Source organism: Hesperophylax consimilis, chromosome 25, assembly GCF_061612785.1.
Source record: "Hesperophylax consimilis isolate HC1 chromosome 25, BYU_Hcon_1.0, whole genome shotgun sequence".
Taxonomy (NCBI): Eukaryota; Metazoa; Arthropoda; class Insecta; order Trichoptera; family Limnephilidae; genus Hesperophylax; species Hesperophylax consimilis.
The window spans coordinates 17076826-17091194 of record NC_142860.1 but is presented as its reverse complement, the minus strand read 5'-3'; the positions used below and the strand labels follow the sequence as shown (position 1 = coordinate 17091194).

Below are 14369 nucleotides of genomic sequence, written 5' to 3'. Positions count from 1 at the left end.
CACTTTAAATTCTGACTTCTGACCGAGAAATGGTCATAGTACTAACATCAAAAATGATGACTTACAACTTACCTGGTTAACACAAAATTCTCATACATATGATTTTTAATTAAACCAATTTTATCAAGTTGTCTTCATAAGGTACTGCTGATACTTCAATTTTTTATAATTGTGAAAATCGCTGGAAATAGCCAACACAATAATAGATAATTAAAAGACTAATATTTATGCAGTTAATAATTATTTATGTAAATTATGCATTGTTTGAGTTGAGCTTTCATTTACTATAGATAAAATATATCACGGAATATCGTAACAAGGGGGCTGTAATAACATACCTCAATAATAATAACAATTAAGTTTATCATAATACCATTTTTCTGTATGGGTTCTGTATAATTTTGAATGCAAATTTTAATATTGATTACTGTTTCACTGAATTGTTATGTTCATATTATCAAATGTTTGTAAAAGCTCTTATGGGCGTATAATAAATAAATAAATAAGCTCAGATTGTGTTGAATGCCACAAATTAATCAATGCAAAAGAAAAATGAAGGTTTTTTCGAATTAAACTTTTATCAAATCTATTATTTACAAACTATTTTTTATTTTTTTATTTTAATAACTCTCTTTATGTACAACACACGTTTTTCGCACGGTTTTAATCCTGGTTTTGTACATGAAATTTTTGCTTTTCTTTGCATCGTCATCGATAACTTGCATTCGATAATGTCATCGTGTCAGCACAAAATTTTCATCACTCTTAAAGGTTGACCGTATCATTGTAAATCTTTATCTTTCCGATAAAATGGCAGAGTTCGTGCAGCTTCTCAATCACAAAATTCCATGGCATAAAAAAGATATTGATTGATGATATGAATCACGATCGAAATAATTCATAAAGTCCTTTAAACAAACCGTAGTGAGAAATATAAACTTCTTTTGAATATCTCAATTAGATATTAATATATGTCGAGCTTCCGATAGCTTTTCGAAAAGCTTTGGTTCATCCAATACTCTTAATCCTACGTAAAACTCCGTACGGAAAGAATTAAGTAACAAGTAGAAAATAAGCGGAAGGAGTATTACATGTAAGAGGAACTAGATTTTGCACTTTCTTCAACAGCTTGCTTCTTCTTCTTCTAGCTTCTTCGACGGCCGGCATAGTCCAGTGGTAACGCATTGGACTGCCATTCCGAAGGTCGTGGGTTCGAACCCGGCGTGCGCAAATAAATTTTATTTGATTAATTTGTGTTATTTCACAATTAATTAATTAAAATAATATATAGTATATTTGCGGCACGTTCCAGAGTGGAAGATACTACCAGTATCGCCCTGGTGTAAGACCACCATTCAGAATTGAAACGTTGCTCCAAATGGCTTTAGCCGTGTTTAGTGACTAGATCTGAATAGCCAGGTACTTCCCCACCTTCCTCTTTCCCTTCCCCACTTACCTTCAGCCTCACAACATCCCCCAATTGGGGATGCCATAGTCTCACTGGCTCCAGACGGGAGCAGTTGGGACTCTTGTGAGGTATTCACTATAAAAAAGCTTTCTTCCCCTCAGTACTTTGAAAGATACTTGCAAAGTGAGAAAACGACATTTTATCGTTATTCCTCTTATTCATTGGCTCATCGATGCACGAGGGAAGAATGGGCTGACCAAACTACTTGATATGACTAGTAGTTCTGTGAATAAAATAATAATAATTAATCTTGAGTCCAAAAAAACATATTTCTAATTTTCTCTTATTTAATGAATCAAAATAAAAATAAATCTCTGAAATCATAAGATTTGTGAATAGGTACTCAAATACCAGCCTAATTATAAATTATGAACCATAAATTATTTTACGTAATATTCTTTTAACATTTAAACTAACGAATTTTATTTTTTTTTAAATAAATGTCATCGTTTCAATGATAATCATTTTTGCAATCTTTCTTCTGGCCGGTAGCTACAAAGAAATGATTAATCAATTGCATCTAATAACACTCTCTGACAGGAGAATTATGTCAGACCTGGTTAACAACTTAATTAACAATCCTGCCATCGTTGCCACTATTAAATTCGATGTGCCGACTAGGAACACAAGACAAAATGTAACATTCTTTTGCAATACATACACAACCAACTATCAGACACACTCATTAACCAATGGGATGCATGATCCAGGAAACAAGTTTGGGGGTACTATTGAAACATTTATTGACTCCATTTATAGAACTAAGCGTAATAGTAATCAATAATCATATAAATTATAGTAGCGTTGGTAATGTAGTTTTAGTAATTTATTAGTCTTATATGTTTTTTATAATATTTTATGTAACTGATTTACTAATGTTGTTTTTTATCAGTTTACTGTTATATCATGCTTAAATTGTTTTTCGTACAATTTTCGATCGCTCAGTAGGTATATTTTGTTCTTAAAACCCATATAAAGCCCGGATGAACGTAAAACCAAATAAAATCAAATAAATTATTCCGATTTGACAGATCGTTGTCGGAACCATGATCATTAATCATGCGAACTCTGGCGGAATATGAAGTTAGTATTCAACACGGCTACCATATTGACCGGAACCGCAACGTAACAAACAATTAATGTACAGACAGATGAAATGCAAATCTCTCAAATCTATATAAGTTCAGAGAAATTCCAAATCAAAATGGTTCTGAAAAAATTCCAATCAAAAATCACAAATTGAGTGAAAAAAAAATGAATTAGGTAATAATAGTACCGGACATCTTAACACCCGTCACAAATCGACATACTTTGGAAAAGTTGTGTAAAGTCATGAAAATTGGTTAAACAGTTTGAATAGGTTACGTTAAGTTAGGTTAATAGTTTAGTTTTTTTTCATCGCTCTTATTGAACTTATATAACTTTTCAAAGGCATGTTGATTTATCAGTGTGTTGAGTTGGAACTGTTATAATATGTTTGTTTCTTAAACAACTAATGTTATTTGAAGAAACTTTAAAGGAATTATTTTCAGCATTCAACAAATAATAATACCCATTGTTTCTGAAAGTTATTATTTTGACGTGAAACACAAACTTCTTAGATTTATATTAAAACATTATAACACTCGTAACTTGAGAAGTTTTTATTTTTAATTTTTATTTCAATCATCCGTGCACCCTGAAGCTCGAAAGACGTTTCAAATGTCCAGTCTGTATCAGTTTACTCTTTCTTCATGCAAAAAAACAACAAGTTTTCTCAGGAGAGTTTCCGTTCTCTCTTTTTCAATATCGTTGTAATCAATTAATATGACCAATATTTTAGACAATAATTCACAGTAAGCTATTTTGGTACTTAGAAAATCGAACTAAATCTAATTATCATTCACGCATCCAATCACCAACACGCCTTAATAACTGTACTCTGCAAGTCATTGAAATACAATTTCAAGTTGGGACGGGGGTTGGGTTTTGCCGCCCGGGAACAATTTAATGGATAAACAACACTTTTGCCATGGGTTAATCCAAGTGGTTCTCTACGTTTGGCGAGTTAGCAGGGGTGCCCGGGTTCATCAGGTGAGGTGTGTTCAGGACGCGCCTGCCCACCACCTGCGTGGCTTATCGGATCGGGAGAGGCTGGTTTAGGGAGTCCCTTTGACTTCTCCAACTGGTATCTCTTGACCCATCGCCTTGGGCCGCAGCGGAAGGGCTAGATCATTCTTTAGTCACTCCTGGACACACTGATCTCGATATTCCTACCCACCCCTCATACCCTTTTACTCCCCAGAACTTCCTAGCCTTCCTTTCCTTAAAAAGACTCTCCACACAGCATCCACAAAGAATACAAAGGCCTTTTGTGTGAGTTTAATATTAAATCAATGGAAATCTATTGCGGTTAAGGTAGATTTTGTTATGGTTGTTTTGTTATAATTTTGGATAAATTAGAGGTTTTCACGTTGTAATCCATATTTTCAGGTTCCTGAAGTCTTCGGCCTTTGAAATCGAAATAGACAATGGTATCAGTGAGGAGGGCAGATATTCTCCGAGGTTTATCAATGAAATAGCTGAAGAAATTGATGTGCTCGAAGACAAAAAGGCCCCGCTCTTCAGTAAGTAATATCTTTGTTTATTTTTTAGTTATTTCAATGATGCAATAATTAATGATGTCGAATAACCCAATGGAGGAATAACCCAGTGGAACCCAATATCCGTAACCGATAAGATTTTGAACGCAGTTGATTGAAAAAAACGATGCCAACATAACATTTTAATAATGTTTAGTATTCTTTGTGAGCTGCTCACATTATCACTATCATCATTATTATTTGTTTATTGTGAAATACAGTGAATAAAATTTTATTTTGCAAAATTTACAGTTAAACCATTACATTTATTACCACTCCAAAAGCAACATGGCGTTAAAAAACATTTATTACAAACTTCAAATTACTGAAGTTTAACTGGAAAGTTTAAAGTACTACTCAAATTATGCGGTATTTACAAAATAAATTGAGATTTCGTTGCATTCGGTTCTTTATTCGGTAGCGCTCATTCAAACAATCTTATCTCCAAATATTAATACAGAAACAAATAAACTACTAAGGGCGGCTTGCACCATAAGTTAAATTTGATTTAAATATAATTTTAAACACATTATTTGATTTAAGTCGACTTGGCGTCTTGCACCACAAAATTTAAGTCGTTAAATGCGTTTAAAGAACTGTCAAAGTTAAATACCCAAAAGCGGCCGTTTAACCGAGTTAAACGTGTTTAGCCCCACTCTAAGCAGTACTGTCAAAATTTTTTTAGGTTCTTCGATTTCTGATTGTGGTTAAAATCTATCTCATTTTAATTTGTATTCACAATGAACATTTGGGATTTGTATTCTCACGATCATGAAGAAATTATGGAAATTATAAATAAATTATACTTATATATATAAGTAGACCGTTTATAGTCAGAGAAGTAAACACAAGAACAAATTTATTTGAAACACTCAGTGCCAAGAAGTTTCAAAGAAGATTTCGTCTCAGTAAAGAAACGACATCATTATTAGTGCAAGAAATTGAACCTCAGTTAAAATTCAACGCCAATAAAAACATCAGCGAGGTGCTCGTCACTGGAGCTAACGCTCCTTATCGAGGAGTACTTTGCAAGGTTGTAAACTTCTAATCATACCTACAGCATTCTTATAATACTTTAAAACAATATAGTATGTAAAAGAAATAAAAAACAAAATTACTCGGATAATTGTTTTATTTTTAATTCCAACAACATAAGCTCTTTTTGTCTTATTTCATCATTATGTCTATTTGCTTTAACTTTTTCTTCATAAAATAAATGAAAACACTATTAAACCACACACACAATCACAAAATATTTTGACACTTCAAGCAAAATGAAACATCGTAGCTGTTTTATTTACGCGTTAATGGCGGTAACCACGCGGTAACTGTTTTACCGACGCGTTAAACACGTTTAACTAAAATTGCCACCGAACTGCGTGGTGCAGGACGCAACTAAACGCATTTAAGTTAAATGTATTTAGGGTCTTAAATACGTTTAGTTAAATACAATTTAAGATAAAATTTGCGATAGTTGGTGCAAGTCGCCTTTAGTGTACTTTAAAGCCAATAAATTTATGTGTATTGCATCACTTGTCCTATATTTTTTGGTTTTATAATTCTGTTATATAATTCTTCTAAATTTTTGGCGGAAATTGAAATAACAAACGTCCACTTAAATTTAAGCAGCCATCGCTCAAAGCCTATAGCATGGGTGAAAAACATGCGGGCTGCGGGCTGCATACAGCCCTAGAAGCTTTATTTGTGCGGCCCACGAGTACTATAGATGCAGCCTGTTAACTAAAAAAAAGGGTGAAAAAAATACTTTCAATGCGCAGGATCAGTTTTCTTTCGCAGTGTTTCAGAAAAATTAAAGAAATTATTTCAAAACCCAGAGAAAGGTAAAATATAGCTGACAGTCATTTGCGTATGCACCAACGTTATTGAAAAGCAGTTAAGATACAAATAAATAGGCCTTCCACCTAAACACTTTTTATTTTTATTTTTTCTTACTATTTTTCCCCTCTTTTACTACTAAAGTAGAAAATATTCTCAGTATCGCCCTGGTGTAATACCACGAAACGTTGCATGAAATAGCGTTAACCGTACTTTGTGACCAGATCTGAATGGCCACGTACTATCCCACCTTCTTCATCCATCTCCTTCCCCTCCCCATCACCTTAAACCTCACAACATACCCCAACTGGGGATCCCAAAGTCCCATTGGCTCCAGAAGGTTGGGATAAGTTGGGACTCTTGCGCGGCGTTCATATAAAAATTTAAAAAAAACTTTTTAAATTCTGAATGTAATGCTAATTAAACCGTGGACGCGATTTTGGATAAAATTACGATTATTCAATAATTTGGCATATACATACAAAAAACGAACTAAATGACACATACCCCACACACGCAAGTCTACCTTTATTATGGTGGTAGTACATCTTGTGCTTAAAATATTTACTATTTCTTCTGTAAATTATATAACATATTTTTTTTTATAGTCATTTAAAACAACAAAAAATCTGCCGACGCATTTAAGAAGGAAACCATTCTCGTGTAGTAAGTGCAGTTTTTAAATTATAATTGCAGACTATGTGCTACAAACCATGTTTGTGTTCTATTTATAGTTTTAATTAAAATTGCCAACTCGCGCAAGGATTAACTCGTAAGTTAAAACCAATTTGTGTTCAGAACGTAACGATAAAATTTCAATTATGGGTTAATCTGCTCGCGCATTTTCAAGGCTACATTATCGCGTTTGAAGTGTTATTATAAAGTCAAAGATGTAGACCGTGTGCTACGAAAATCAGAGGAAACCATTTCCATGTGCTGGGTGTAGTTATAATCAAAGCTGGTGACTCGCACAAAGCTTCAATCCTCAGTTAAATAAAGTTTTGTCTTTTCTTCCGAATGATGTGTTAAAATTACATTTTTCCTGATTCCAGTATTGTAATTCTCACCAGCATAATGAGCTTTTAGTTGATGGTCGTCGGATGATCGTTGTATGATCGGAAAGGGAATAACAATATTTGTTTTTTTTCAAATATGTATACATTATTTTCAATGCAGAATATTTTAAGCTTTTCACAGTAAAAGCAGTTATATTATTTACTCTATTACAGTTTTATCCTTCTTCTTTTTTGGTATAAACATACATTTAATCTCTTTAGAGTAACATTTTGACGACATTTGTGTCTCTAATTACAAAAATAACATAACATAATTTACATTAAGAATTATTCACTCACAATGCAAACATTTTATACTAAATAACTAAATGAAATGTTTTGTGAATAAAAATCTAAAACAAATAATTAACATTACAATTATGTAGAATGAACTTGAAGACACAAGTAAGATCTATTCCGAGAAAGGGAATGTGTCGAAACTTTCGGACACTAACAAAAGTTGATATTTTGTGATCCACGTTCTTTATTATTATTATTTTAATCTCCAACCATCCATTTATTTCGCTCAAGGGTTAATCATCAACCATTCAACTTCTCCAGTAAAATCTCAAGAGGCTCTTTCAGTGATCCACTGAGAGGTCCTTAAGTTCAATACTGAATCGGTTTGCAAAAGTTGCCATCCGATAGAAATACTAAAAATTAAATAAAATAAGGCAATACTTGAAGCTGGAGAGTCTTCAAAAAGGATTTAAATATAAGATAAATATTTTTTTTTTAAATAAAAATATTTTTTTATTGGATGAAAAAATTTTGTAATATTATATGGGTAGGTAAATACTTTCTGAGACATTTCAAATTGCTAAAAAATCGATTAAATTGAAAACTTTTTGGTTATTTTACTATTTTAAAAGCATAAAAATTGTATTTAATACATTATAAAGCAAAAGTCCATCCATTGCTTGAATAATAATATAAACACTAGCGTTTCAAATAAAATTTATAGAACGACTGATTATTTGGAATATTAGTGGTCTTCCGTTTTTGCTTATAGACTTCACGGGCGGGTTGTTTCAGAGAATTTGAACAATTCTTCAAAATTTCGAAGTTGATTTTCAAGTTTTGTAAGAGATTTCTTCAAGTTCTATTAATGTTTCAGTTATATCAATCAAGTAGGCTTTAATGATATAGTAACAGAACTTGAATAGGACTTTCATAGAACCCGAAAATGGAAGATAAAATTTGATTAGAGTCCCCCAGGATAACATTATTCACTATGTGGCACAATATTTTGTGTTTCTTTAAAATCAAGGACATTTGCAGGCTGTTTGTTGTTTGGAATTTTTGGAACAATTCAAATGTCCTAGAACAGTGGTCCCCAACCCTCAGTCCACGGACCGGTACCGGTCTGTGGAGCAAATGGTACCGGGCCGCGATTATAAACTTATTCAGTTGAAAACATCTTCACGCTATGTAACCGCCGACACAATGCCGTTGAAGTTAACAACTCCGCACGACCCGTGCTGACACGTGACGTTCTAGAATTTAACATTTAATTAAACCACCCTCAGCGGGCCACGGTAAAATTTTCAGACGTTGACCGGTCCGCGGCGACAAAAAGGTTGGAGACCACTCTCCTAGAAGACCTGTAGACAAGACGATAAACAAATTGCATAAAAAATATACATAGAATAAAAAATATTTCAAGGCAATAGATTTGAAACAATGGAAAAGTTGGGTTGTAACTCCTTTGCTCGTTTTATTAATTTTAAAAACGTTTGATGATTATGTACTTAGAGAGATGGTTAACTTTATAAAACAACTAGGTATGAACCTAAAGTTGAAAACAAATAAGGGCTTTAGATGTGCTTATCATACGAATGAACTTATATCTGATTTGTTACCTTAAAATGAGTATGTTTTCAATATCAATGGTCTGAACAGTCATGATTCAACCTCTCATTATGGTTTTATTCACTATCCAACATCAGTTAGTTTAAAGAGCAGCCCCTAAGCTTGAGCCACTCCAAAGTTTTCCAATTTATTTGAAACGTTGATAAATATTAATGATATTTTGTGTGGGAGGTGGCTTTGTTAAAATGACAAATTTATACCTTTGAAGCTTTCATTCATCAGCTTAATAAAAGATTTAGAGTTTGTAAATTACTTTCTTATTTGTTTTCATCTAACAAGAAAGATCTTTTATTATCTTCTGTGTCAATTTTCTTTGAAGTGAAAATGATCTATTAATACCTCTTAGTGATTATTTAGTATTTTGAGCAATCGTCATTACACTTTCCAACTTGACGTTTAATATTTTCATTTAGACCCTAAAAGAGATTAATAAATTTAGTGAGTAACGAAAAGTACCTATCTTCAGTACGATTGAAAGATTACGGCGATTATTATTTGACGGCCGGCATAGTCCAGTGGTAACGCATTGGACTGCCATTCCGAAGGTCGCGGGTTCGAACCCGGCGTGCGCAAATAAATTTTATTTGATTAATTTGTGTTATTTCACAATTAATTAATTAAAATAATATATAGTATATTTGCGGCACGTTCCAGAGTGGAAGATACTACCAGTATCGCCCTGGTGTAAGACCACCATTCAGAATTTAAACGTTGCTCCAAATGGCTTTAGCCGTGTTTAGTGACTAGATCTGAATAGCCAGGTACTTCCCCACCTTCCTTTTTCCCTTCCCCACTTACCTTCAGCCTCACAACATCCCCCAATTGGGGATGCCATAGTCTCACTGGCTCCAGACGGGAGCAGTTGGGACTCTTGTGAGGTATTCACTATAAAAAAAATAAAAAAATTACAATAATGGTTTATAGAAATCTGGAGTTTAACTGAAGATTAGATTATAGTGAAAAGATCGTCGTCAAATTCAATTATCATCAATGTTCGTGTTAAATATGTACTTAATAATAGAATATTATTATAATAATTGACTTTTTATCTCAAAGCTATCCATGCGTTGGTTTATTGCCAGAAGTCATTAGTAGTCGTAAATCATCTATTATAACTGCTTTCTGTGGGAATGTAATGTTTTAGGTTTTGGAACAAAATCTTAAACGTTAGTGATTTTTAGAATATTTTATATGCAAATCCACACACTTTCAAAGTCATTCAAATATTTTTACAATTAAATTTTAATAATTCGAATGCATTTTTTTAACATTTAATAATGATAATAATAACATGGCATTTATATAGCGCAGCTTATTGTCATTTCACTTCAAGTGCGCTTTACTTTAACAGGATTAAAAACGGTAATTCAGTATTAATGGTCATGTTCTTAAATTATTCCTACAGTGTGCCTTACCCAATACTGATCCAATATTATAACAGTAAAAATATACTGTTATAATATTAGATAAGTGATGACAAAACTAAGAATAACAACAATAGCAGGACAGGACGAAACAAGAATATTAAAATATAAAACAGCAGGTATTTTGTTCTCAGAAATCAGAATCTTCTGAGCTGACATTTTAAAAAGGTTCAATAAGGAGGCAACCGAAACCAAAAAATTACCGGAAGTTTTAGAATATGGTTTATTATAAAATATTGAAAAGAAGTTAAGATTTACGAATGGTAAGATTTTTTTAATTAGATTTAAGTAATGTCTTAAGATTTATTATTTGTAAAGTTAATTTGCAAAAATAAGCATTCAGTGGCTAATGGGATCCTCAATTTAGCGACACAACATGTTTTTCTACGCAGTGTAATATACTCGTATACTGGATAAAGTAGATTTTGACTTCTAACACAGTTTTGAAAAAAATGCCACTTAATGAGTTCTGGCAGTAAACCGACGATGACTCTTTTACGGTAATGTTTTTGTGTCGCCAAATATAATTTGATCGTTTATTTTGTGAAATGAGAACAAATTGTTTGGCGAGTATTTTGTTTTATGAATACCAAACATGTTTCAATAAAATTAAATGGTTCCTTGCATTTCGTTTGCAGAAAGAAATAAGTTGAAGAAGCTTTTCATCCCAATGCTGCTGATCCTGAAGTTGTTCAAGCTGAAACTGCTGCTCTTCCTCCCCCTCATCCTTGGACTGGCTAGCTTCAAGAAACTACTCGGATTTCTGGCAATCATCATTCCAGGTATGGAGTTGTTTAATTTTTTTTAAGTTGAAGGAGTCTTTAAGCCTCATGTCACTGATTTATTAATTAATATTTAGAAAATCAACAATTGAATTTTGTCATATTTTACATTATACCAAAAATACAACCTATTAGACATTTTATACTTTTGTTAAGAAATGAACAATACGAATACATGGTGCACATAAAACAAATTAAATTGAAAAACCGGCAGAAACAAAAATAGAAAAATTACTCTTGACATGTCAAAGAAACACTATTTTAAGAACTTTTTGTAATTATTTAATTCTCAATATAAAATGTCCACCCTGATGTCAAGTTGTTGTAATTATTGCATTGTCTTTTCAAGTCAAAACATTTATTTTGCCACTTTGAATAGTACAGAAGAGCGTGTGGAGCGCACACGTACATTAAATCGAGTCTTAATTAGCAATTTCGGGAATTTCAATTTATTCTTAACTTATTTATACAGGAATAATGCAACTACTCGATCCTGTTTTGATTGATTTTTAATGTGTAATTAGAGCAATACAATAAATGAATAACCAATAAGCTCTTCAAGCTAATGTTTCCACTGTATCCGACATGTCTTACTCCAAATAAGCTCAAGTACCAATGGTTAAAGTTTGTCAGGGACATCCTGATACCCACTAAAATACCAATTATTTAGCCCTTACACATTTAGGACGAGTTTTTGTCAGTTTTGCGGAATGGTTTTGCGCCTGATAACGTTTGTATATTGTTTTTATTGGTATATTTAAGTTTAAATATTTTATACTCACTGTGTTTAATGAATAATATATGTTTTAAAATTTTAAACTAAATTGTGTTTTAGAATGATAAATATTAATTCGTCGAAATAAATATTATGTCCAGGGATTTATTTTGTATTTCCGTGTGTAATATTTTTCTTATGATGATTTAATGATTTTATTTAAATAAAATTTTGTTTTTTTTTGTCGATATTATCTATTCTTCATCTTTAAGCTTTTTGAAATGTTACGTATCTATTTGTATATTAACTGAGTTTTTATAACTAGATTGTTCTGAATTTGTCGAGAACATCTCAAAAAAACAGAATAAATTAATTATATCTACAATAATTAGAATGGAATAACTTTGTTTTTAAAACCACTTTAATGTATATATTTTCAATATATAAAACCAACCGATTTCGGCTCACCCTGTTTGATAAATGTGAAAGTTTAATAATATTTTTTTCAGGATTAATTGGATACTTCAAACTCTGCAAACCCAACATTCAGTCTCCTTTATCCGGCTTCGGAGGTCTTGGCGGAGGTGGTCACGAATACTACAACGGACCCCAATATTCCCCTGCTGGACTAGGAGTCCAGAACTACGGAGGTCAATCATACGGAGGTCATTCATATGGAGGGCAATACGGTCAGACTTCCCACCACTACAGACCCCAGGAGAGCTTCTATGGGAGGGAGCAGGGAGTTCAATCACACTCAGGAGGGGTAGCTTTTAGGGATGAGGGTCCACACGACCCCCAAGACTTGGCCTACCAGGGCTGGCAATATAGAAATTCTAAATCTTTGAAAGACAGCGAGGAAAAAAACAAGGCATAGATAGTGAATTAATTTTTAATATATTTTAATTAAATACTCAAATTTGTTCATCGTTCAATAACTACGAAGAATAATTATTAATATGGAAAAAGTGAAGATTATTTAATGCGTGTTTCATTGTATTTGATTTTAATATATATCTATGTAAACATGACATTTCTTTGACATATTTTGACCAATTTTTTGTCAAAAAATAAAATGACTAAGTCTATCGGCACAGAAATTCACTGCAGTTCTTAAATGAGGTTGAAGTTTGAACTAAGGCCAATCTCTTGGTAGTGTTACTTTACTCGAGCCTTGATCAACAATCACAATGAAAATTGTGGAGGGTTACTAAATGTTTCGTTATATTGTCTTGCAACGGTAAGTCAGTACTAAGTTGTTGCTATATAAATTTTACTCTATTTATTTGATATTCTTACGGTCAAACAACCAAAATCAAAAGTAACAAACAGTATCATCAACAATCGCCGCCATTTACAAACTTTAGTTGCTCAGTGGCACTGACTTAATCACGTGACACTTCAAAATCCATCGCGTATAGGCCTGTATTCCAGTTGGCCTTATGCAATGGTATTATGACGAATTTTACTAAACATGACAATAAACTGACTTGCGAAACAATTTGACACACTTATATAAATGTTAAAAAAATATGTTTCTATTCATCCTCGCCTGCCTTTCTATACATTTGTGGAAGAAACATAATTTTGTAACCCAATTCAAGCAAAACCATTTTATATTTAGTTTTATTTATAAAAAAGCCATGTTTGATACAGGTGTACTTAGAAGTAAGAATCTGTTTGAATATTTATTCAATGATTGAGTGTGTTAAAAAATAATTATTATGTAATTGTAAATATTTTTTGTAAATAAATTTATAAGATTAATAAAACGTCTAATTATTATTATCATCTAACATAGACCAACACAAGGTTATAAAGAAGATGTACAATGTTAATTTTAATTTAATAATAGAGCGTGTCTTAAATGATACAGCCACCAATAGTATACATAAGTAATATGTTTGCAGAACTTTGAACGTATGTTGTTCTATTAAAGCGCATTTTTTAAATAAATAAATATATTTATATTTTAAATGCATATTTACAGAAAAAAAAAACAATAACAAAGATACATTATTCAAATACACAATCATTATTGCCTAATTAGCGATTTAAATTTATTAATGCTCAAGTAGAATATGTCGATGTCAAAGACTAGTGAGTTGAGAAGAACTAACATTCTTCCGAGAGGCATTGCTAGTGGTAAATTAGTCCTACATCTCGTAAGAATGAATGGTTTGTGTCTACGCGCTCTTGCGAAGTTATCAGGGACGTAAAACAAAATTTTACTCAAAATGTCTGGATTGTTGATGTGACCGTTCAACAAGTTATAGGCCATTATCAGCAACGCAGCTTTCCGCCTGTTGACAAGACTATCGATACCCAGCATTCCGGAAAGGAAAGTTGATGGGCATAACCACTATAACCAGATAAAGTGAAAGAAAAGCATTTGTTAATATTTGCTACCTAATTAAAACATTTAAAAAAATTAAGCTGTAAAAAACAAAGTTTTTGTTACTACAAAACATCTATTTGTATTAATAAAGTATCTCTAAGTAAGGGGTCTCTAAAGAGTTTATTGTTTCTCCCCAATGTTTCTTTTTTACGTTCCAATTTTTAACATCACTAGGACAATCTTGTGTTGTAGGTACTC

The 14369-nt window shown here is 32.3% G+C and overlaps 1 protein-coding gene across 1 annotated transcript in view; it reads left to right on the top strand.

Moving 5' to 3' along the window:
* The window catches only part of Osi2 (DUF1676 domain-containing protein Osi2), a 59287-nt gene extending 46635 nt beyond the window's left edge, over positions 1–12652 (top strand). Inside the window, exons 5-7 of the mRNA XM_089646866.1 lie at positions 3941–4074; positions 10915–11058; positions 12283–12652. Coding sequence (XP_089502992.1) covers positions 3941–4074; positions 10915–11058; positions 12283–12650 — 646 coding nt within the window. The 3' untranslated portion in view covers positions 12651–12652. The remainder of the gene's footprint in view (positions 1–3940; positions 4075–10914; positions 11059–12282) is intronic.
* Positions 12653–14369: the final 1717 nt, after the last annotated feature.